The sequence below is a fragment of the Cataglyphis hispanica genome, chromosome 16 (genome assembly GCF_021464435.1).
Source record: "Cataglyphis hispanica isolate Lineage 1 chromosome 16, ULB_Chis1_1.0, whole genome shotgun sequence".
Lineage (NCBI taxonomy): Eukaryota > Metazoa > Arthropoda > Insecta > Hymenoptera > Formicidae > Cataglyphis > Cataglyphis hispanica.
The window spans coordinates 1,758,383-1,783,978 of record NC_065969.1 but is presented as its reverse complement, the minus strand read 5'-3'; the positions used below and the strand labels follow the sequence as shown (position 1 = coordinate 1,783,978).

Genomic DNA, 25,596 nt, shown 5'->3' with positions numbered 1-25,596 from the left:
GGCGCTCCTTTTACGTTACGGCACGATATTTCAAAATATTTATATCGGCGCGGTTGTATCTCTCGCGGTGTACCTTCCTCGTTAAGTTATAATTTCGTGGTGTTTGTCTGCCGCTGAAAGTTCTTGAAATATTGCGGTCCACTTCTCTCTCTCTCTCTCTCTCTCTCTCTCTCTCTCTCTCTCTCTCTCTCTCTCTCTCTCTCTCTCTCTCTCTCTCTCTCTCTCTCTCTCTCTCTCTCTCTCTCTCTCTCTCTCTCTCTCTCTCTCTCTCTCTCTCTCTCTCTCTCTCTCTCTCTCTCTCTTTGTTGCGCAAGACTCGGCGGAGATCGCTTGTCGATTAGCGGCGCAGTTTCGCGTAGCCGATGGCTCTCCACCGATTGTTTTGATCCGAGGACGCCTTGGGTCTCTCGATCGCGATTCCGCCGCGATATCCCGCATACTAAAAATAAACCGGCCGTTGCAATTTTGCTCCCTTTCCCTGCCCCACCCCTCCATCCCGTCGTCGCTGTCATTGCTGTCACGTTTTCCTCGATCCATTTGCTGTTATGACGTATTTATGTTTATTGGAGTTTTTTTTTTTTTTTTCTTTTATTTGATTTTAGTTTTTTTTTTTCTTCCCATTTTCTCCTATTTAATTTATAATCCTCGAGAAATTTAATATTAATTATTTAAATATTAAGAAGAATTTAAATATTAATTATATAATTATTTAAATATTAAAATATTAATTATTAATTTAAATATTAATTATATAATTATCTAAATATTTAAATATATAAGTATATTTTTCAGAAATACAATATATGTATATAGTATTGCAAGACCATTAAATTCTTTTTTTTTTTCAAAAGCAAGTTCTTTAGCCAATTTAAAGGTCATTTTGTTTTTAATGGAAATGTCAAAAGAGATAATTATTTTTTACAAGTTTTTATTTTTTATTATTTTTGCAATTAAGACTTAAATCAAAATTCTGTTAAAATAAACTCTGTCTAAAATTAACGAAATAATGTAATTTTATTAATCTTTTAAGTCGACGAAATTTAATTTGTGAAAAAATCCTTTTTTCATTCACATATAATTTGGAAACGATTGATATCTCAACATCATTTTTGCCGGAAAAAAATCGGCCAGAGAATCTTTCATTAAACGGACACTCTGTGATTTTGAGATATTTAAAATGTTTTTATTTATATATAAATTAATATTACAATATAATATTACAAGAGACCGACATATTTACGCCGTAATTACACCGATCCCGACTTTTGTCGTGATCATCGCGATGTGGGAGAAACTTCAACGTCAAGCGCTGATCAAGGTCGCTGAAACCTGCTCCGGTTTCCGTGAAGCTTCGCCACGGACGGACGGCCTTCTGTAAGTGAGCCTCCCGTCATCCACGCCAGTTATATTTTAATTTTCGTCCCGTCTTCCCTGTTTCCTTCTTCCTCCCCCGCCATCACCCACTCCCGTTGCCGGCGCCTTCCTTCTTCTTTCCTCCTTTAGAATCGTCTCGTCGATGATATCTCCGATAGCGTGTCATTACGCGATTATTTACGGAGCGCAAACACGAGCGTGACAGAAGACCACTGCATCTGCCTGTCGATTAAAAACCGGTTGTTTTTTTTTTTATTTCTTTGTTTTCTTCCTCCCTCCCTCTTCCTCTCTTCCTTCCTCTCTTCTCTAGATCTTGCACGTCAATTCGTTCGAGAATTTCTTGAGGAAAAACAATTGTCGCGGTCTCACTTGGTTACGTCTCGATCGTAATGGCGGAGGCAATTTAAATGCATGGATCGATTATAATATCGTTTATAAGTTTGCACGATTAATTCGAATTTGAAAGAAATTGTGGTAAAAGAATTTTTATATTTTCTAGACACAATTTGCACAAACGAATCTAAAAGCATTGAATATTTTCAATTTTTTTATCTGATATCGAGAGTAGTTATTAGTAATAAAAAAAATAATAATAAAAAAATAAAAGGTACAGAAAATTATTATCTAAAGAAATTTTTTTATTTAAAATAGCACTGGGTGTGTCCGATTATAGTTTCTTTAAAAGGCTCGCCGACCGGAGGGTTAATCCGGTTGACTTAAAAACTTTCGGAGCGCCCGTAGATGGCAATGGATGGGAGGATCGTAGATTCGACAGCCTTACGTTTCAACGTTGGCGATGCAGTCAACGTCGTGCTCCGTAGACAACCTCCATCGATTCAACGTCGCACTTTTTTTACAAGACTATTTTGCGAGGCGTGAATATGCGTGGTAGTCGAGAGTTCGCGAACAAGATATGTAAATGTATGATACGAGCAACGCTGCAATGCTGCTTCTCTCCGAGTCTGATGATTGATTTATTAGACGAGCCCAGGAAAAAAACAAACAATTGTTGTAAAAAAATATATAATTAAATAATTACCTACTTTTTTTTTTAAATAATTATTTTTCTTATATCAATTGATTCATCCCATTATTCTGTACGGTAAACGTATTACGATAGGATCGTCGAAAATATTTTATATCGAAATGTGTCAGATAAAGATAAAAAATAACTCGAAAAATACTTAGTGAAAAAAATACCTTGAAAAGCTCTCGAGGTAAGCTAGAATATGCAAAGGAAAATGGAGGTTTTAATTTAAAAAATTCAATGTGACCTTAACGCCATCCAAATTCGAACTAATATTCCTATCTTCTTTCTTTCTCAAAAAAAATTAAACAAACAACTTTTGTTCAAAAAGTTTCCTTCTAAAACTCACAGGTTTTGAGATATTATATAGTGTAAAAGTTAAAATGGGACACCCTGTATATATATAATTATAAAATAATTTTATTGTGCATTTTTGAAATATAAAAAATTATTTTTCATATTTTTCATAATAAATTGTTGAGGAATATATATATATCTCAGGAAAAAAAGGGAAAAAAATTTATAATTCTAATAATAAATTTTTCAATGTTTGTAATAAAATTTTTGTTATCAAGCAATTATTTTTAACTGCAGTTATATTATTAACAATTATGAAACAAATGCATTTCTCTATCGAAATAAATTGGCAAGCTTTTAGATTCTACATTAGATCCTAAATTAAATTCTTTAGATCCTATCTTTTTAGCGGAGCGTGCAGGGATTTATCAAAAATCACTTAGGCTAATTCACGCAAAAGGTTCCTGTTATATATTTCCGTTTGAGGACAAGAAGTGTCGATTAGACGACATCCTCATCGGTTCACGAGTCAAAAATCTGTCTGGTTCGCTCTAAATTCTACGAGAGCGATTCTACGTTTGAGACACACCGGTGTTGAAATACCTGCGCATGATTTCCAAATCGCGTCGATCGGCCGCGTATTTCTTTTGCAGAAACGAGTTCTGGCAAGATGTAATTAGTTTTAATACGATATACAAGCGGAAGTGCTCGATATCTTGCTTTCTCCCGTGAACGGCGTATATTAGTAGAGCTGATGAATCAACTTTTACACAAAAATACGTATATTTTAAATTGAAAATTGCGTAACGTAAAAGAATCTACTTTTATCTTTCTGCCAATGAAATTAACAGAATACATTTTCGTGCATAGTAATTCCATTGATAACAATTTTAGGACACATTTTTCTATATTACAAATATATTATCCTTATAAAATATTGATGAATACAAAAGCACTAGCAAGAGCCTAATATAAAATATTAGAGAATATCTTTTCTCTTAAATTTATTTATTGATAAACAATCTACGAATAATTGACAAATTAGATACTCGTCGCAAATAACTGATAGAGAATAATTTTTTAAGCCACTGAAAGAAGACATAAATATAGAGCAGATTTCTCTTTAATAAATTTAATTATTAAACAGAATATGAGAGAGAGAAAGAGATAGGTTTTTGTTTAGCTGATATTTTTTAATTTGGAAGATTTTACCGAAAACTTTTGCTACATCAACATAAAATGAATATTATTTTACTTGTAATACAACTGTGATAATGAGTGTTCAGTGGCAGTATTTTAAAATCGAGCTTTGTCATCGATACGTATAACGCGAGAGAGAGAGAGAGAGAGAGAGAGAGAGAGAGAGAGAGAGAGAGAGAGAGAGGGAGGGAGAGCGCATACCGAGAGAGTCTATGTCGATCGTTATCGCGTGCCTTCTCCCGGAGCCGGGCGTGTCCTCAGGATGGCCTTTCTTATCGCGATAACTCTCGAGGACATCGACTCTCGTTGAGCCTCCACCCACTCTCATCCGTGATCTCTCGTCGCGGTATCTCCGGTATCGCCGTCGCCCGCAGCGATCAAGGAGATCGCCGCTCGATCCGCGCCGATCATTCCGTTTTTGATCCGCCGTCAATCGATCGCGGCCTGTGAGGACACCAGGCAACGAACACCGCGATCGACTTTTATATCGGATGGCATAAAAATAAAGGCCGCTACATTCATACGTCTCTCTCCTGTTTAGCGCCGAATATGGCTGAGCTTGACTCTTTCGGCTCGCAGATGATGTTGCGCAAACAAGTAATGTCATAAATTGGTGGGCACACACGTGTACTTGGCTAAGATTTTTTTTTCCTTTTTCTTATCAATTTACAAATCTTTTTCAAACACAGAAATAACAAAATCCGATGAAATCGCGCGTCGAGGAAAATCCTACTTCGAATTAATCATTTTCTTCTGTACGCTGGATTAATAGAATCCGTTTGATTGACTCGATTTATCGGTCCTCGATGAATCGTGACGAGTAGCACGAGTGTAGTCGCTTGTTTAGCATGATGAATGCAACATCGCGTGATGAATGAGTAATAAATGTTCGCTAATATGCGTTTTTGAGACTCTCGAACAGGCGACTCCTCAATATGTCTCGAACGAGCAGATAGCGCGAATTGGTATTGGCGTACACATATGAGTGTGTGTGTGTGTGTGGGAGATCATGAATACGCGTAATTTACCTGATGAATGAATAATAAATGTCGATCAATATCTGTTTTAATGATGGCGCTGTTTTCGGTCCTGAATGGGCGAGTACATCTGCCTCTTAGGTCTGGGAGCCAATCCTTACTTCAGTGAGGATTAGTTTGGAATCGCCGAATATCGTATCGAGAGAAGAATATTCAATTTTTCTGTAGCGATGTGATTGACGGCTCGTTGAAGAAAAAAAAAATATATCTTTCCGAATCTGTTGCCGAATCAAGGATTGCAGAAACGAAAGTGGATGTGTGTTACGTTACTTCCATCTACAATTCTTGATTAGTGACAACATAGTCGAGAAGATTTCTTTGCTTACGATTGCTCTAGATTTTGAAATGTCTTTGTAAATTCCAAAAGGATTTGTCATTGATTGATCGTGGACACTCCTGGGTGGTGGATTGCGAAATTCGCTGAAATTGCGACTGAAAAAGTGCCGAAATGATTGCTACACGATGATGCCTCGTGTATCAACGTAGGATGTAGCACGTACGATACGGGATGGACGTAATAACAAGATTTGACGTTTGCAGTGTCAAATTATCGCGTCGAATATAAGTTGACTCTGACGAACGTTAATGATGAATCACTCTTTGCGTCTGAGAATATCGCGATGTTTTATATCCACGTATGCATGCGTAATATATATGTTACGAGAGCGGAATATTATTTAGAGAAAGAATTGAATCGATAAAAGGCGCAACGGATTGAAGGAATTAATGGCAAACGGTTAATTTCAAGGTAATAAATGTAATAATCGAGGCATTAAACGTAAACGTAACACTTTTGCGTATTATAAATTAATATATATATAAAGTAATTAAATTTTTTTAATTAATCGTTAATTCGTCAGAAAGTTTGTTTCTTGCTATATCATTTTACATTCCACAAACATATAAATTATAATATTATCACAACTTTTTCTCTCGTTTAAATTTGAATTTTATTTTATTATTATTTGTAACATAAATTGTTATCAATATAAAAATTACATAAATTATATCAATGATTAAATTATAATAATATAAATTATTATCAATTATTAATCTTATTTTTTTTATCATCCGAAAAATTTGTTTGAATTTTATTTTATCTTAATCTGTAACATAAACTGTTATCAATATAAAAATCGTATAAACTATATTGATAATTAAATTAATTATAATTAATAATTAATGACAATATAATAATTAATAATCAATAATAACGTAAATTAGTATCAATTTTTAAATTTGATTTTTCTCATCATTCATAAAATTCGTTCTCACTAAATTACGCAATTTAGTAGTGTTTTATAAACAACTTTGCCACGTGCGCGCGCGCGTGTATCGTGCTATATTTTACGAAATCGATCGAGCACGAGATAAAGAGAATATACGCGAAACTAGCGGGGAACTCTCCTGCGGCGGAGTTATTAATATCGATGCATGAATTTGATAACCCGATCAAGTGGTCATCTCGCGACCGATAAACGCAACTCGAACTACTAGAAGCGATATGATTCGCTCTCCCTCAGCGCTAACGGGACGTATGACTACTGCATTATGCTATCGATACCCAGGGAGTATACGCCCTGGGAACGTGTCCTCTTCGCCTTTCAGTGCAGATCCTCAGCGGGAGTACACGCTGAGTGGAGAGAGAGAGAGAGAGAGAGAGAGAGAGAGAGAGAGAGAGAGAGAGAGCATCAGGTGACTTCTGCTTCTGCAGTTGGGAAACCTCAGCGCAGAGGCTGATTCATCAATGTGCGAGCGCAATTATTTATTTCGCAACGAAATTATGGGAACCGACAACACCCCCTTTCATCTCCCTACCCCCACCCCCACCCCCACCTCCCTCATGTCTGATCTATTTACGTTCAATTGACGCGAGTCAATTGGAAATACATATCTCGCATTCTTATTACAAGTCAGCAATTTTTGCACCTTCTTATAATCATACGAAATTAACAAGGCTCGATTGTTGATTCAGTATACGCGTATTACCGTTATAAGTCAATCGAGAAATTATTATATACACTCTCCCGTGTTGCGAGAGAGAACGCGAAGCGGTCTTTGTTAGACGTTAATAACGTGATAAATAACGATGAGGAGATAAAAAGAAAGAAACACTCGGAGAAAAGTTCCTGCGAAACTTCATCGACTGACAAACGTCCTGCTTGTCATCTGCAAATTCCTAGCCGACGGCATGAAATTTCTCCGGTCAAGCGATGGAGCTTTTGCGTCTGGGAAGAGCGTTTCCTGAACCGCGGGAATTTCTTCAGGATTCAATGCGTTCTCTCTCACTTTCCATCGACTCCGGCGCCTTATATGAATGAAAGGAATCCATTAAATCATTAGGGAAAAAAAAAATCACTCGGCGCGCAAGAATGCCCGATAGACACGTGTGCGCGTATGCACACGTGGCGGGCGCGGCGAAGAGAGAGAGAGAGAGAGAGAGAGAGCGATTCTGCGAGAGCGAGAGAGAGAGCGACTCCCGAGAGAACGGCTCGGGAGAAGAAGTCCGAGTTCGCGGATGGCCTCCTCGCATCTCGCGCATGTATATGTGTGAGTGCGCGAGCGCGTGCTGTGCGCGGGGCCAGTCGCCCTTGCCAAGGAGCCCGAGGCACGGGCGTGGGCCTTTCACTCCTGCCATCCGGATCGTTCCTCAACCATCGAGCCTACGGGAGGAGTAGTACACAATTGCTCTCCTCCGGAGACCTCTCGCCACGATCGCTCGCTCGTCGATCGTTGCGTGGTGGCGAACACGAGCCTGGCCGCGCCAGGCTTGTTCCGCGATCCGTGTCGGAGCGCAAATCTTGAGCAAACACGCCGAGCAGGCACTTGTGCATTTTGTACGATTAGTTGAAAAAATTAAGCAGAGATAAATTTGATTTTGATTTCGTGAAACAATGACTTTAAAAGCCCGCTTTCCAGACGATTTATTTTATTTATTCGGCGATAAAATCGAAGATAGAAATCTGTTAGACGAGTCTTTCTAAGGAAAGGTGAAACATCCAAGTCAAGTAAAAAAGGGTAGAAATTTGAATACATATTATGTGTAAAAGTTAAAGATAACATGAAAAATTAAACACTTAAAAATATTAAAATCTTTGTTTTGATTTCTATTCCCAGTTTGATCTCTTGTAAAAAATAACTGAAATATTACAGATTTGTTTGGGAAGTGAAAATTTTGAATACCAGAAAAAAATAGAAAAATTGTTCATAAAATATCAAAAATTATTTTAAATAGAAAAAGACTTTAACAGCTGAAGTTGAAACATGTCATAAATTTTTTAATCATTTTTGAGATGCCTTTAGTTCTCGCATCCATTATTCGTAAAAAGAATGTATTAATGCAATGCGTAGAGAAATGGAATAACATATAATGACAATGCTCTTATAAATTTATACGATAATCATAATATCAAAAATAAATCCCATTTATAGAACACTTTTTTCACTTGTTTTTTTTGCCGTGCTTAAGCGCGCGAAATCTCAGCCCTCTCATTCATAAAATATAATAGTTTCTTGTTTAAAAACTATTATAGCCTCGACATTTTTGTATTAGGATTTTCTTGAAATGTTTTAAGGAATCTGCCATTAAGAGGAAGTTTTGGGACACCCTATATATATGGAATGTCATAGTAAATCGATCGGGAAGTTGTTCCCAATCATCGTAATTGCCATCAAATAAAGGTAATTTAATAGATGCAAGATGTCGTACAAGAAACGCAAATCCTTCTACATAACCTCAAAGCGGAAAAGGATTAATTTGCACTCACGACCAGCTCCAACTTCTCCAGGTGCTCAGCCATGTAGTCTAGAACGTTTTGGTGGGCTGTGTAAATCGTGTCGAAATGATCCTTCTTGAAGTAGATGAAAGATGACCGAGTTGATTTTGAAATTTTTCTGCGACGTCTGTGTGTCCATTGAAGAATTGAATCCAGATCTTCTTGAAAGAACAATGAAATCCTTGAAGGCACTTTAGCAGGTGTGAGATTACACCTTCCGATTTTCTTCAAGTTCTCCAGATAGAGAACTTCGTTCGATAGAATACAGAAGTTGTTGTTGTTGCACTCAGACATGGTGTACATCATTGATTATTTTGCGACTCTTACTTGTTTTACCACACATGTTTTTATTAGGCTCGAAAAAACTAATAGGTTGAAGAGACGACCTCCACAAGATCGCTCAAAAACTAAAATTCACTTAGATTTGAGTAAAAAGCGAACGTAGCGCGTTTCGAAGATTTTCATTGGAAGAACAGATTTGGATAAGAAAACTCTTGATATTAAATGTTAATAATACATTTAATCTAAGAGGAACAAATGGCGACGTTCAGATTTGTTTTTGTTTTTATTACTGCTTGGATTTTGTCGACAACCATTCAAATCTCGAAACAGTATTGGAAAATATTTTGAGAATTACAGCGGTATCATCTGGATAACGTTCTGCCAGGATTTCATTCGGTGCGTAATGTGTACCTTCGAATTTAATAAAGTATCGTCCTATCTCTACATTATTAATCCATTGTGGTGGACATGTCGATATATTATCTGAAATAAAAAAGGTGTATTTATGTTGTACAGATAAATAATAATAGAAGAAAAATATTCACATGCACAAAAATGCTACCAATATTCATACCTTGCGGCACATAATGTAGTGTATTAGCTTCGTTGAGAATTACGTAATGCGGATGACAAGCATACTCTATAGCTTTTTCACAACTACAGCAATCTAAATTGTAGTAGATATGGGGTATGCATAGTGATTCGATGGCCAAAGAGTTACATCCAAGATACCAACCAACTATCACGCCAGCTCTTATTTCAGTTGAAGTAGATAATCGAACTGAATGTGTTACAATCATACCAACAGCAAATTTGATGTTTTCATTTCTTCTTTTTTGTTCTATTTTTTTTAAGATGTTCTTAGTTTGAAACTATATGTATGGAAAAAAAATGTAAAAATGTAATAACAGAAATTAAAAATGTAAAAATGTAATAACAAAAATTAGCTGATATCTTTTTAAATGATTCTAAATTATGTGGGCAAGTCAATGGAACTTTCTCCGAAACATTTTGTTGGATCAAAATATTTCCAAGCCATTTATCTACATAGTTTCCACTAACATTTAAGCACTTTTAGCACCGGACTTTTGGCAATTTTTTTCTGTGTCATGGAAACAAGATTTGGGTGCGCCTTGAAAATATTTTGATCCAATAAAAGGTTTAAAAAAAAATTCGGTTTACATTTGGCTAATCCACATAATAATTGTAATAACTAAATAAAATTATGAATAATTAATATGTATATAAATCTCTCTCTTCTTTATACATATATAATATTACAATATTAAAAAATGTGTAATAAATTACATTACAATCACATCATTAAAAACTCATTAGAACGTTTTTTTCTTTTTGAGATTATACTCTGCGTAGACAAAATTAATAAGGACATTCGTTTGCTTATTGTTCGCTCCTACTATATTATTTCTTTAATAAAGTCATTTGCATCATATAACATTGCGTTAGCTTCTAATTAGCTTCTAATATTCTAATACGTTCTTAACCCCTTAACCTACAACTACGGGCATAGCCCGTAGTAGGTGATCGGGCCAATCGTAAATATTACGGGCATAGCCCGTAGTAGATGATCGGGCCAAACGCGAATATTACGGGCATAGCCCGTAGTAGATGACCCATAATATTGACGATTGGCCCGATCATCGTACGGAACAAGTCGTGCGAATGGCACGAAGGTTGCGCGAGCTTGTATACGTTTTCGGCCCGAAATGTTCGAGTCGAAGTCGTAGGTTAAGGGGTTAATTGTTAATATTTTGGAGCTTGTTCAATTAATTGTTTGAATATTTGTTATAAATTACCATGTTTTGAATATTAGAATATATTTCTTGTGTAATATTTCTACTGTATATAAATTCTTTGGCTAGAAAAATGTATAAAAAATTGGATTTCCACGTGTAATCTATTATTTCTTCATACATATGTTTCATCAATATTGCCTAAAAAAATATGTGAATAAAATTTTAATTACTAATACGAAGATGAAAAAACATTTATTAGTTTAACTATATTTGTAAGATATACTGACAGAGAAAAAAAGAAAAATCATTGATTTATATTATTATTTATTATATATTATTTATAAGACTATTAACTATAGGTAAAATTAATAAAAAATTGTAGCTCACCAATGCATGATTTTGTGGAAATAGAATGCATTTATATTTATATATTTCTCTGACAATGTTTATCGGGGAATGTATATCTTCGTTTATATAAAAACACGCTGAATTCCAATTATGAATTCCCCAAATGTTTTCGCAAGTAAAACTAAAAAAGAAAAAATATTTACAAATTTATATATATATACATATATGTATATATGTTAACATATATTTATACATATGTTAAAATTTATTTTAAAATTTATTTAAAATTTATTTAAAATTTATTACATATATACATATATATATATATATATATATATATATATATATATGTACACATAAAAAAATGTATATATCTATATAAATAAAATCTAGAAAGATTGAAAAAGATGTACAATTAAAGTTACTGACTCCGGCAATTCGATTCCAACATAGCCATCACATTCTATTAGCTTGCAGTGTATGCCCATTCTTGTGGCCACGATGTAAAATACAATAGTCAATAGAAAATTTCGGAAACGTTGTGAAATCTATATCAGAGGCACATAAATTATATTTAAAAAATTAAACATGTATAAGAGACAAATTTATAATAATTATGCATGTATAATGCAAAGTATATTTTATATATATAGTATACATATATTATAAGTTTTAAGGAAATTTAAAATAACTTACATTAATTATATAAATGTCTTCTAAATTTAATGTTATGAATAATTTATGTAATTTTTTAATTCCTAATTCAGAAATTATAATTTCTTCAAGAATATTCACAATTTGTACTCTTATTTTATCGGAGGCTTGACATGTATGTTGAGTACAAAAAATGAATGGCTCAGAAACCGTTAACTGCGAAGACGTTTTTTGTTTAAGACGGGATAGTGCTTCTCGCTCAATTTCATCTAACCACATTTTTATAACCGAATAAGATATATGGGGATAAAAATATTGTGCCGCAGTAGTAACTCTTTGTTCTAAAAGTAACTCATTTTTAGGCGCAGATAAAAATTTGTTTTGCTTGTATTCAAATCGATGTTGTTTTAATGAATAAAAAATTCGATCAATGTAATACATATTTGTCAAATTGGAGCCGGGTTGCCTAAACAAAAGAAATTACATATTAATTGTAGAATAATATATTAACTTATAATATTAATATAGTAGCTTAAGCATTAAATTCTACCATGGTAATTCTGCAGATATAATTCTATTTAGCTCGTCCGAAACGAAAAAATACACTATAGAATTTTTTGCTATCGTCTGTAGAAGATAGTGCAAGTTTTCTTTGTCATTATAACTAATTGAGTTATTTTTAGATAGCAAAATCACATAAAACTGTAAGTTTTTGACAAATTTTATACCCGCTTCTATTTCTTCTCGGAAATCTAAATGGTAAGAAATTTTCTTCCGTTCTTGTAAACTATATCTTTTTCTTGCAGAAGGACATCTAAAATTAAGACAGAACATTATTAAAGATTATATTAAACAATAAATATTAACAATAAATATATTATGGTATATTCTTTTTAGAGTAGGTAATTTTTTTAATTAAATACAAATTAATATTTGGAATAAATATTAATTAAAACAAATTAATGTTTGGAATAAATATTAATTAAAACAAATTAATGTTTGGAACAAAATAAATAATTTATAAATGAAAAATAATATATAATAATAATAATAATAAAAATAAATAAAAAAATAAAAAAAATAAAATAAAATAATACAGATTTATTTATTTACAGTAGAGAAATTATTAAATCTTTTAACCAAATTGTAATTTGATAATAACCTAATTATTACACTAATAATAAATAGCAATCTGTACATACTTAAAATTATAGAAAAAGTTTATACATGTTTTTTTTTAAATAATGCCATTTTATGAAAAGCTTTAGAAAATATAATTATTTATAAAAATTAAAAATAAGATAAAAATTAAAATTATAATTTTATTTTGCTCACAAAGCCTAAGCTCCAAAAACAATCGGGTTTTTCAATTTTGGCTTCCTCATAGACGTAGAGGAAAGTTTGCAAAAGTTATAGCATGTACAAACATTTCTCAAAAAATTTAAAGATAAAATTTCAAAACTTGTCAAAGTTAGAGCGTGTAGACATTTTTAAAAAATTTAAAATTTTATAAAAATGAACCTTTTGATCGATTCTCATCAAATTCAATACCAATCATTCTTTAATACCCTATTTATGTAAAAAAAAATTTAAACAAACATCCAAAAATTTACATTTAAAAATTAGAACGTGTACAAAGATTTCTCAAAAAATTTAAAATTTTATAAAAAATTTTTATAAAAGATGAACCCTTTTTATCGATCCTCATTTAATTCGACCCTAACCATCTTCTAATGATAAGCTATTCAAGTGAATATTTTAAAAAATTTGGTATCTTCAACAATCTCAAAAATTGCGAAAGTTAGATGTTGTACATTCCGTACATACATAAGGACATTTCTTTTTAATATAATTTTTCGTCGTTTTGAGACATTCTAAACACATTGGCATAAAAAAAAATTTAGACACAAAAACAAAGCTTCCTTTTTGAGAAAGCAAAATATTATATATATATATATATATATATATATATATATATATATATATATATATATACATAAATAAATTTTATCATATGTATAAATAATTTATATAAAAAACTGATCCATTCTAATTATGCAATAAGCAATAATTAAAAAGAACTCTTATGTTCACAATTTGGTAAGAAAAATAGGATAAAAAAATTTGCAACGTATGATAACAGTGAGCCACGAGTCGAAGGCAACAGCAAGGTACCTTTTTCATTTGATTGACATAATTGTTATCATGATTTAGCAGGGAACTTTCTATTTTAATAAAATGTTGGTAGATAAAAGTAAAGGTGGCGAGAAAAAGAGAGAGAAGGGGAGAGTGTAAAACAGTTTGGTTGTCAACCTATTTTTTAATGCTTTGCTAAAGAGAGAAAAAAATGAATCCTCGATGAACAATCTGAGAGACGTACTGAATATGTCGTCTCTCCATGACATTACATCGATTGAGCGAAATTTCAACATCGCTCTGGAGTTGTATGGAGTTGTATGTTAAAGTGTAAAGTCTGAATAGCTCAGTAAGAGCAGTTGTCGGAATGCGAAATACTCGGATTAAATTCAGCCACTTCTGCCTCGCATATTATTTCAAGGGTCAGTCACAGATATTGTCTTTTTTTTTTTTTCTAAGAATTATATGTCGGACCGAAAAGATATGTAATTCTAAAGAATAATTTGTTGGGAAAAAAGGATATAAGTGCCCTACACGCTATACTGCCGCTGCCGTAGAAAGGATGTTTACCTGATGCCTCTTCTCCTTCCCTAAATTCCCTCACTTCAGGCAGATAGAGAAAGAACAGCGCACTCGCTACCTGCTTCTTTTTTCATGTCCGCCTTTTCACAATGCACTAAACATTCCGGTATAATTTGTCATTGCATTAAATTATAATGTCAAAGGCAAGTTGTCAATATATTTGCGGTAAAGCAACAAAATCTTAAACTAAAAAGTTCAGAATAAAATAGCTCTAAATTAATTTTTTTATTGTTACTTTTTGTGCTTTTGTTGGGGAAGTGAGGGGCAAAAATTGATGAAATAAAATTTATATAAAGAAAAACTTATGAACTAATAAGAGTACCTCTAATAAAATTTTTTTCTCCCAAAAACTGTTATTCAATGTTGCCTGCTGAATCTTTTGCACGTAAAATATAGGACGCTCTTCGAAGCTGACGTTGTCGGCTCCCAAATTCGTAGCGATCTCTTTGTCGGAGAAGCACGTTATCGCGGCCATTGCCAAAAAAATTCAAGAGCTTGCAATAAATATTATTTAACTTTGTTGACACCAATTTAATTAATATACCTACTGTCGTATCTAAGAACTAAAGTTAGCTGACTGCGAGCTAAGACATAAAAATATTAGCGCACGAAATTTATTAGCACTACAAGCACTACAAGCACCTCAACAATTAACACTGGAGTATCTTTGATTCATTTTCATATGCACTCTATGGTGTTACAAATGCTTCAGTGACTCGGGATTGAACGCTCACTCAGTTGACTTAGGATCTTTTTGTAAGTTTTTGAATATATTTAAGAACATTCTGTACAATTTTGGTGAAATTCCTAATATTTTAAAAATACAAATCCTTAAATCAAGTAAGTAAAAGGATTTTTTTTTATTTTTCCGAGAAGATATGGCTAGCAATATTCCTCTACAATATATAGGATAATCATAAAATGTTTCGCGAAAATGCCGCGCAGACTTAAAGAGAGATATATGTTCCATTTACAAAGAAGCTATTGACGAAAAAGCATAATATGTCGAAATTGGTAATTTTCTTCTATCTTCAAAAAACACATAGAACTCCAATGATAACAAATTTGATACTAAAGTAGTCGTTTAAATGTCACTTTCAAGTATAAATAAATATAAGGAATTTAATTTTAACATGTAAAAAAAAAAACAAGATAAATTTGAAAGCAATATTTGAACAAATATTTTAATGTCAAATATTTAATATCAAAGAATTATTTTCTTTCCACTTATTGCAATTTAAGAACACGTCATTTCTATTGCATAAATTATTTAAATTTTTAAAAATACAAGGGTAGAGAAAACTTTTTTACCAGTGTATTAGTAGTCTTTGTTAAGCATAAATTATCTTCATTTCGTGATTAAGAAATTTATTTAGTCATGTAAAATACACACACATGCGCATATTGAAAAGCGCTAAACCAGAAAATACTGTCAGAATTTTTTCTATTTTTAAACTTGCAATATACAAGTTGTCTGATAATAATCGCCCCACCCGTAATGCGCAAGTAGAGCGGATTAAACCAAGCAGGAAAGTCCTTTATCATTTTTTTATATAACGCTTAATAAAATAATTATTACCGAGCATTTGGCCAATCATCGCTGATCTTTAGCCGCGCGCCTGATGAGCGTTCAATGACAGCACGGCACATTCAACAACCCGCCGGATAAAAGTCGAGACTTTACTTAATAATAATTCCTTTATTAAGCTTTTGAAAAAAATGGTAAAAGACTTTTCTGCTGGCTTAATGAGCTCTATTTGTACTTTACAGGTTGGGCGATTATTATCAGACACTCTGTATGTATATAAATGTACATGTATGTATAAAATTTTAAATAAAAATTATGTATTCTTAAACATGCAGTAACTAAAGGCAATAAGTAAAAAGAAAATAATTCTTATGCTTTATAAAACGATAATAAAATAGAGAAAAAGCAGAAAATTTATAATATGCTGAATTGAAAGCAAAAGAAAACTGTCCTTATCATGGACTTTTAATTCACATAGCTTGTCATGTTTCACGAGAAAAGAAAGTAAATTTTATATTTTACTAAAATATTGATTTTTGAACACAACACATTCTTATAGATAACAAGCGAAGCAAGTGAAAGAGGGAAAAATAAAGCGGTCTGTCTTTTTAATATTTATGCCAAATAAGAAATAAATTATATAGATAAGCAATGCTAATAGTTAAATAAAGAAAGAAAAGCGCACTTGCTATATCTTTTTTTATTTATCCCAGTCTCCTTACAATGCAAACATAAAACAAGAAAAAAAAGCTTAAATTAAGAAACTAACTTACTTACGTAACAGCTCTAAATTTCGTTATTGCTGTTTGTTTTTGTATTTTGGTTTTGTTTCGAGCGATAAAAATCGATCAAATAAAATTACTATAAAGAATCTTTTATAAATAAATAAATGAAAGTACCTTTGATAAAATTTTGTTTCCCACAAACGCTTATTCTGTACAGTCTGCCGGAATCTTTTGCACGTGCTGCTAAAATTCACGACGTCTTTTATGCTGATGCCATCGTCTTCAAGAATCTTAGCAATTATTTCGTTGGGCAAAGATATCATTGTAGACATCGTGGAAAATATTTACTGAAAGAGCTCGCAACGGATGTTATTTGCTTTTGTATTGCTAATTTCGTTAATATATTTTTACGTGTAAATATATGAGCGCACAAAATTTATTTAGAGCCCTTACGATCACTAGATGGCGTACCCGCAACGAATGATTCTATACCTAATGCTCCGCACTTCCATACTACGAGTTACAAATGCTACAAACGGTTTAGACCGACCATAGGTTATGTAGAAAGGGAAAACAATTTTTCTGATTGGTCCTGAGTATCAAGGTCGTGAGGATAAAGGGTACATCGAACAAAATTTCGAAAAACATTTTTTAGACAATTGCTTACTAATAGTAGTTGAGATTTTGGTTTTATAGATTTGTTTCAAAATTATTTTATTTCAATTGTTCACCATTTCGATTATCAGCTACTTATCTTCTCGGCTTGAAAGTTTGAATAAAACATCTCCTCAACAGCTTTCGAACAGTTTTGTAAACTTTTTTTAATTGGGTTTTTTGAAATAGTAATAAATAATCATTTTTAAATTATATTTCTTGTTTTTTTTTTTATTTTCATCTTTTTTTCATCTCTCTAAACTTTTTGCTTTTACAATATTTTTCTTACCTTCGTACTAATGACTTTTCTATATTCTTTATTCTGCATAAGATATTTTAAAAATTTACATTTGTAAAATTTCTTTAAAAATTGCAGTTTAATTAAACTTTTTAAAAATAAGCTAAAATTTTTGAATAATTTTTTATTTATACAAAATTAAAATCTTTGATCACAATTTCTTTACTCTTTAGATGAAAGTAGGATAAAACCGGATTACCTTTGTTAAATTTGTTTTCTTACCAAAAATTAGAGGGCAAAAAAACTCTCTATTAATAATTTTTAATGGCCTCTCTTTGAACTATGAAAAAATGATGCTAATTGCTAAAAAAAAATATTTAGTTACTAAGGATATATAACAAGATTTTTTGAAGAAATCAAAAGATCCGATTCCTATATTGATAGAATAAAATCGAGTACCCATTTAAATACACCATGCAATTTTATTAATATTATTTACTTATTTTAATCGAAATACAATGCAATAGACAGGGGCGGCTCTACAGTTTCGCTTTCGATCTGAATAAGAATCAAAGGGAGTGGAGGAAAAGGGGCAGGTAGGATTCAATTTAGAAATTTTTTTTTTAAGATATTGCTTAAAAATTTTTTTAACATTGCCATAATTGCAAGGTAAATGCAAAATTCTCTTGATAAAGTTGAATCGCGCTAGCATATTCTGATATCAAATTTTATAAATTTTAAAATTATTAGACAAGTGTTTATACGACCAATCTGGCAAGTTATTGTTTGATTGTTCTATCACAAAGTTTCGACCATATGATTTTGGTCCTTATCAAGTGAAGTTATAGTTAAAAAGTAGAAAGAGAAAAATCGAAATGTCAAACTGACATTGTGTCAACCACTATGTTTGGGATACTGAGAACGAATTTAAAATTATTGTTAATTTATATATATATATATATATATATGTATATATATATATATATATATATATATATATATATATATATAAATTGGGAGAAAATATTTTATCAGATAATATTTTTATTTAAATATTTTTATTTAAAAAATTTTAATCAGAGATATTCTTATTTGTTTCTAAGTTTCTTATATTAATTTTATATTAATTTGTTTTATTGGTGCCTTATATATATATATATACACCTATAATTTTGAAAAATACTTATTTGCTACTAAATAGACAAAAAAAAAATAAAAACACATAAAAAATACTATTTTATATAAAGTTGATATACAATGTTAAATATCATTAACACGATAGACATTCTTTAAATGTATATACGTATATATGTCTGTACTGAAAGTATGCACAATATATGTAAAAATAAAAATCAAATAGATTGAGTTCGCAAATCATTCTAAAGCTAAAATTATTTATACACTATTTAAGTTTTTATACAACTTAAATCTGAATATAGATATAATGGTATTAATTTCAAGTATAATCCAAGTCTTCTTGCTGGACTATAATATGCAGTAGTAAAAAATGATTTGAAAACATGCTGATATCTGTGGCTTAAATTATGTTTAAAGAATTATATTATATAAATTATATTAAAATTAATATATTAAAATTATATAAAAGCTCACACTTTTTGTACTTATAAAAATTATATAAAGATGCATAGTTATGCATCTATCGCGCGCAGCGCATTATAATTATAATAATTTATAGAATTTTTCTCTCAAATATCTCTTTTTCTCTTACGTTAAAAGGATATCTAATAATATCGTTGGTCCCATAATTGGCGTATCTTTTAATTTAGAAAGTAATAATTTAGAAAGTATTAATTCTTTAAGAAAACAGATGTCCTCTTTCTTTTTTTCCTTATTGTCCCAAAAGAAAAATTTCTCAGAAACTCACAAAGACTATCTTACAAATTGATACACCCATAAAGCGGCATTGTTCATCTAGAATTTCATGCAGCCATTTTATAATCGAATATGACGCATGCGGCTGAAGATATTGTAAGACAATAATATTGAATTGTTCTGGATGTTGCTCTTCGTTATATTCAAAGATTCTTGGCATAGCTTGTAGACAATTCGATTGTATTTTAACAATTTTGATATATGTGTTTTTATATATTGATATGTTTGCCTGAAAAAAAATACTATATTAACTATATAATAATTATATATTGTAATAATTAGGTTAATTTATAATGCTAATAGCAATTAAACATTAATTTAGTTCATTAATAATTACCCTAGTGATTCTGCAGAAAGAATTCCATGAATCTCAGTCAGAACAAAATAGTAAACTGTGGAGTTTGCAATTATGGAATGCATATAAACATTCAAATTTTTCATCTTTATATGAGCAAAAGAGACTATTGTGCAACTACAAAATAATGTAATTTTTTAAGAAACTTGAAACCTGTTTTCATTTGCTCTTGAAAATCTATTGAGCCAAAAATTCTTTTTCGCTATAATATATATTTTCGCTAAATATAATAATCTTTTACGCTATAATTTTTTCTTGGAGGAGGACACCTAAAATTAAAGTAGAACATTATCAAAAATTATATTAAACAACAAATATCAGCAATAAATATATTATGGCATTTTCTAGAATAAATTTTTAAGTACATATAGAAAGTTAAAAGTGAGAAAGTCTAATAATTAAAAAAATATTTTAGTTACAAAAATTTTATATACGGACTTAATATGCATATATTAAAATATTAGTATTAATAATATTTTTGTAATTACTAGAATATTTCTAGAAAATTTTAATAAAAAATATCAAGATAATATTTATGTAGAATTTTGATATTTTAATTTTTCAATATCTTAATTTTATAAAAATTTTAATTATTTTATTTTATTTTATTTTTTTAATATACCTTTTTTGACGTAATACAAACTATTGGTTGGCAAGTATTTCGCGAAGTACAGCAGCATCATATGGATACTCTTTTGATAATTTTGCGTTTGGTACATAATGTGTACCTTCGAATTTAGTGAAGTATCTGCCTATCTCCGCGTTATCGATAAATGTTGGCTCACATTTGGAAATGGCATCTGAAATAAAAAAGATATATTTTATAATTTACAATTAAGAAATACGATAACAATGTCTTTATGATTTATAAGATTCCACATACATTGCCCTGCATAACACAATGTGTTGTTATCCATTAATAAAAGATAATGGGGTAGTTTTTGAAAGTATTGTGTCTTGTCAGTATGCTCAAACATTGATATTTTACAATCATGCATGCAAAGGTCAATATTGTATAAATTGCTTCCACATAAACTTGGGAAAGCCAACAATAAATTTTTGTGTAAGATCGTGGATCGGCATCTATAATGCCAACCGATAATTACTCCTTTCCCGATAGGCACGCGAATATCTACGAAGTATTTTATTATCATGCCCACACAGAATTTAATGTTTCTTCTCCTCTTTTTCGGCGGTGGCGTGAATTCATTTTTGTACGTAAGCTGTGAAAAATATAGAATATAATAATATAGAATTTATCATATTTTGTCAATATATACACATTTCAAGTCAAATAGCTTCTAAATTGATAAATTTTATTGTAATAATTTTAATTGTAACAATAAATAATATAATTAATATACATAAACTCTATACGTAAGTCGATCAAATAGGAACAAGAATTTTTTGAATTTGAAAATTATTTCGCATCATTGACGAATTGAAAATTTTTAATGCTTTTTCGCGAAGATTTATCGCACTACCTATTGAGTTGATAACGATTGTTCTAAATAAAATAAAATAAAACAACATAAATTAATAAAAATTTTAAGAATTAAAAAAAACTATAAAAAAATATAAATTAGAGTGTAAATCGGAATTATTTAATATGCGTCATTACTAGTTAACTTATTAACGGAAGAAATTTCCAAATGAGGCGAAAACTTCGTATAACGCAATTGACTTCGTATTTGTCCAGCTATTTTTTATGAAGCAGAGATTAAAAAACTGAAAACATGATGGCAAAAATGTTTGATGAAAATTAGTGGATGCTATAGAAAAATAATTTCATGTTAGTTTTCGTGTATTAATTTAATAAATAATTTTTAAAAAAGTCTTGTTTATATTTGATCTATCTTAGTATATTGTTATATAAATATTAGTATAAATTATACAATGTGTAAATTACCCTTATTTCATCTTTAATGTTTTTATATGCTAATATCTTAGTAATGTCATATAACTCTCTAAAACTCCATATATCATTACAACACAATAGTGAAGGTTTATTTATGTTTATATATTCAATAAACTCATACATTAAGTGTAGCGTTATCTGAAAAACAAATAAATTTGTAAAAAAGTTTTGTTAAAAAACTGAAAAAAAAAAACTCAAAAATTATTTTTATTTATTGTTTAATAATGTATATTGGCTAATTGACTTAACATATATTTTATAAAGGTTAATGTTATTTTATTTTAACCATTGTTAGAATTAATAAATATTAAATTAAATTTGCCAACCTTTATAGGATCTGTTTCAAATTTTTCGATAACATCCCAATCTATATCATTCCATTTATTAATATTTAATGGATAGAGTTCAGAAGATATATTGGTCACATAAAGCGATGTTGTCTCTAAATTTTCTGCATTACTAAAAACAATGAATAAATAAATAAATAAATAAATAAATAAATAAATGAATGAATGAATGAATGAATGAATGAATGAATGAATGAATGAATGAATGAATGAATGAATGAATGAATGAATGAAATGAATGAATGAATGAATGAATGAATGAATGAATGAATGAATGAATGAATGAATGAATGAATGAATGAAATGAATGAATGAATGGAATGAATGAATGAATGAATGAATGAATGAATGAATGAATGAATGAATGAATGAATGAATGAATGAATGAATGAATGAATGAATGAATGGAATGAATGAATGAATGAATGAATGAATGAATGAATGAATGAATGGAATGAATGGAATGAATGAATGAATGAATGAATGAATGGAATGAATGAATGAATGATGAATGAATGAATGGAATGAATGAATGAATGAATGGAATGAATGAATGAATGAATGAATGAATGAATGAATGAATGAATGAATGAATGGAATAAATGAATGAAATGAATAAATGAATAAATGAAATAAATGAATAAATGAAAATGAATAAATGAATAAATGAATAAATGAATAAATGAAATGAATAAATGAATAAATGAATAAATGAATAAATGAATAAATGAATATGAATAAATGAATAAATGAATAAATGAATAAATGAATAAATGAATAAATGAATAAATGAATAAATGAATAAATGAATAAATGAATGAATAAATGAATAAATGAATAAATGAATAAATGAATAAATGAATAAATGAATAAATGAATAAATAAATAAATAAATAAATAAATAAATATATATATATATATATATAAATAAATAAATAAATAAATATATATATATATATATATATATATATAATAAATATATATATGTATAAATAAATAAATAAATAAATAAATATATATATATATGTATAAATAAATATATAAATACATATAAAAAAAATATATATATGTATATATATACAGGATGGTATATTCGGATGGCCTGTTTAAAATGCCTCACCCTGTATATATATATATATATATATATATATATATATATATATATATACTCTGGTGTTATCGCTTATACGGATCGTGGAATGTAAATAATGATTCAATCAGCTTGTACACTTCAATCTTTATCCTCTAATAATGTATGTATAAGAAAAATAAGTAAAATACATCATTTCATTTAAAAAAAAAATAAAGATAAAAAATGAAAACAAAGTACGAAATATTTCGCAAACTATTCACTTTTTAATTCCATTTTATAACCTTTTGTGCCAAATATTGCGAGGAATCGATTTGTATAAAAAAATTAGAGTAGTTCCATTAAAAAAAAATGAAGATGAGCTTTAAATCTTTTAAGGATCTCCTCCTAAAAAAAAAATGTTCACCTCTACAAGATTTCCTCCTCGATACCATACAACTTTTATTTCAAACATTTTCTCCTATCTCCAAAATTGTGGGAGTTATTCGGGTAGCCTGTTTTAGATGTGTGTGTGTGTGTGTGTGTGTGTGTGTGTGTGTGTGTGGTGTGTGTGTATCTATGTGTGTGTGCGTCACATCGGAAGTGTGAAAGTAGATTAGATGAAATTAAAAAGAAAAGTCATGTACTATCTTACAAGTTTCTCAATAATTATTGAAATATTAATTAAAAACGATTAAACATACGTAGCGCGATTTTCATCGCGAGTGTTAACACCTTCTGTCAGATATTCTGCATATATACAGGGTGTCCGACAATTCGCGATACACCCTTTAAGGAAAGATAGAGAGTGTTATTTTGGACAGAAAAGTCCTGTACTATTTTTTTCTATAACGCTTAATAAAAGAGTTATTACTGAGTGAAGTCTGGCCTATCAGCGCCGACCTTCAGCCGGGCGCACGTCGGTGAGCTGTCATAAACATCTGAGCGCTCACGCACACTACCAGGCGCGCGGCTAAAAATCGACGATGATAGGCCAGACTTAACTCAGTAATAACGCTTTTATTAAGCGTTATAGAAAAAAATGGTACAGGACTTTTCTGTTCAAAATAACACTCTCTATCTTTCCTTAAAGGGTGTATCGCGAATTGTCGGACACCCTGTATACATATACATATAAACATACATAAACATATATAGACGTAAATATATAAAATATTATAATATCAAAACATTATACATTTAAATATTTGCAACAAACTATAATTAAAAATTCTGTATATACATACCATACGTTTCAACTGAGCAATTAAAATGCATTTTAAAAAAAAGTACAAAAAATTTGACGGTAAAAGATTTTGTTTGTAAAAGAAATGTTTACATTTTTCAATAAAACTACATAATTTTGATTCTATAAATTAATTTTAAAATTTATTTTATTTTTTATTTTCTTATTAAATTTATTTTATTGTAAAATTTATTTTATTTTTCATTTTTTTATTTGGAAATCGATCCCGACAAGATCATCTTTAAGAGACTTTCAGATTTGAGCGAGAAGATCCAAATCCGAAGATGCGCTGCGGGGCAAAAAGAAGTTTGAAAATACTCACGTGATCTTTAGTTCGAATAATAATCGTTTATTAAAACACAATGGGAGCGAGCGACGACATTAGTATTCCGATCGAAAAAATCTTCAGACTGTCCTTTCTCCGCGTCTCGGAAATCTTGAAGAACTTTATGCTAGGACCCCGCGAGAACGAAATCTTGCGCGAACAAACTGGCGAGTTTCGTCCGCCAGCTTGAACCGTCGTCGAAGACAGACTAAATCGAACGACCGTTAAACGACCCGCGATCGAATGATTTCCATAATAGGAATTCTTCGGCGCACAACGTTCGAAAATCCACGTGTTTATCATCATGAGAACAATCGCGAGCACGCACCGATCGGACGAACGCGACGCTGTTTATCCTCGCTCATATTTTGATTTCGGCTTGTATCGTTGGAATTTGTCGGTTAAATTTCCCATTTAATTTTAGACAATTTTGTAGATAATCGTTTTGTCATACCGTATATAAAGATATTAGGATAGCATTATAAAAAAGAAATTATATACCTTATTAGCAAAAGTCATTAATAAAACTCAATTTTTCACTAAACTAATTGTTAAATGTTTTTGAAGAATAATGAATAGAATAAATTGATATAATGATTTTTTTTTTTATCATGATATTTTATCAGTGATGTTAAGAAGATTAGATATTTCTTATAATGCATACACAATCACACAATTGCGTAGTTTTTTTTATCAAGATTAATGCATTTTATTCTTTTATAAAAATATTAATATTAAATCTCTTTATCTTTAAATCTCTAGAATGATATATATATCATAATCAAATTAAATAATTATTTATTAATTAGACGGTTTGATACGAATATT

General features: G+C 30.3%; 3 protein-coding genes across 3 annotated transcripts in view; all 3 read right to left on the bottom strand.

Annotated features, from left to right (window-relative positions):
* Positions 1-8,279: 8,279 nt before the first annotated feature.
* LOC126855585 (F-box only protein 21-like) lies at positions 8,280-17,227 on the bottom strand. The gene is made up of 8 exons (XM_050603390.1): positions 16,898-17,227; positions 12,303-12,566; positions 11,795-12,218; positions 11,528-11,646; positions 11,138-11,279; positions 10,811-10,948; positions 9,568-9,865; positions 8,280-9,476 (listed from the first exon to the last, which is right to left on the bottom strand). The coding sequence occupies exons 1-8, from the start codon at positions 17,053-17,055 to the stop codon at positions 9,280-9,282; spliced, it is 1,740 nt and encodes a 579-aa protein (XP_050459347.1). The 5' UTR covers positions 17,056-17,227; the 3' UTR covers positions 8,280-9,279.
* A 281-nt stretch (positions 17,228-17,508) lies between these two features.
* LOC126855601 (acyl-CoA Delta-9 desaturase-like) overlaps positions 17,509-25,596 on the bottom strand; it is a 34,243-nt gene continuing 26,155 nt past the window's right edge. Inside the window, exon 5 of the transcript XR_007688259.1 lies at positions 17,509-17,518. The gene's annotated coding sequence lies outside the window, so the exon portion shown is untranslated. The remainder of the gene's footprint in view (positions 17,519-25,596) is intronic.
* Positions 18,811-25,071, bottom strand: LOC126855709 (uncharacterized). The gene is made up of 8 exons (XM_050603574.1): positions 24,934-25,071; positions 24,766-24,770; positions 22,108-22,240; positions 21,773-21,919; positions 20,747-21,086; positions 20,486-20,663; positions 19,846-20,132; positions 18,811-19,737 (listed from the first exon to the last, which is right to left on the bottom strand). The coding sequence occupies exons 1-6, from the start codon at positions 25,069-25,071 to the stop codon at positions 20,506-20,508; spliced, it is 921 nt and encodes a 306-aa protein (XP_050459531.1). The 3' UTR covers positions 18,811-19,737; positions 19,846-20,132; positions 20,486-20,505.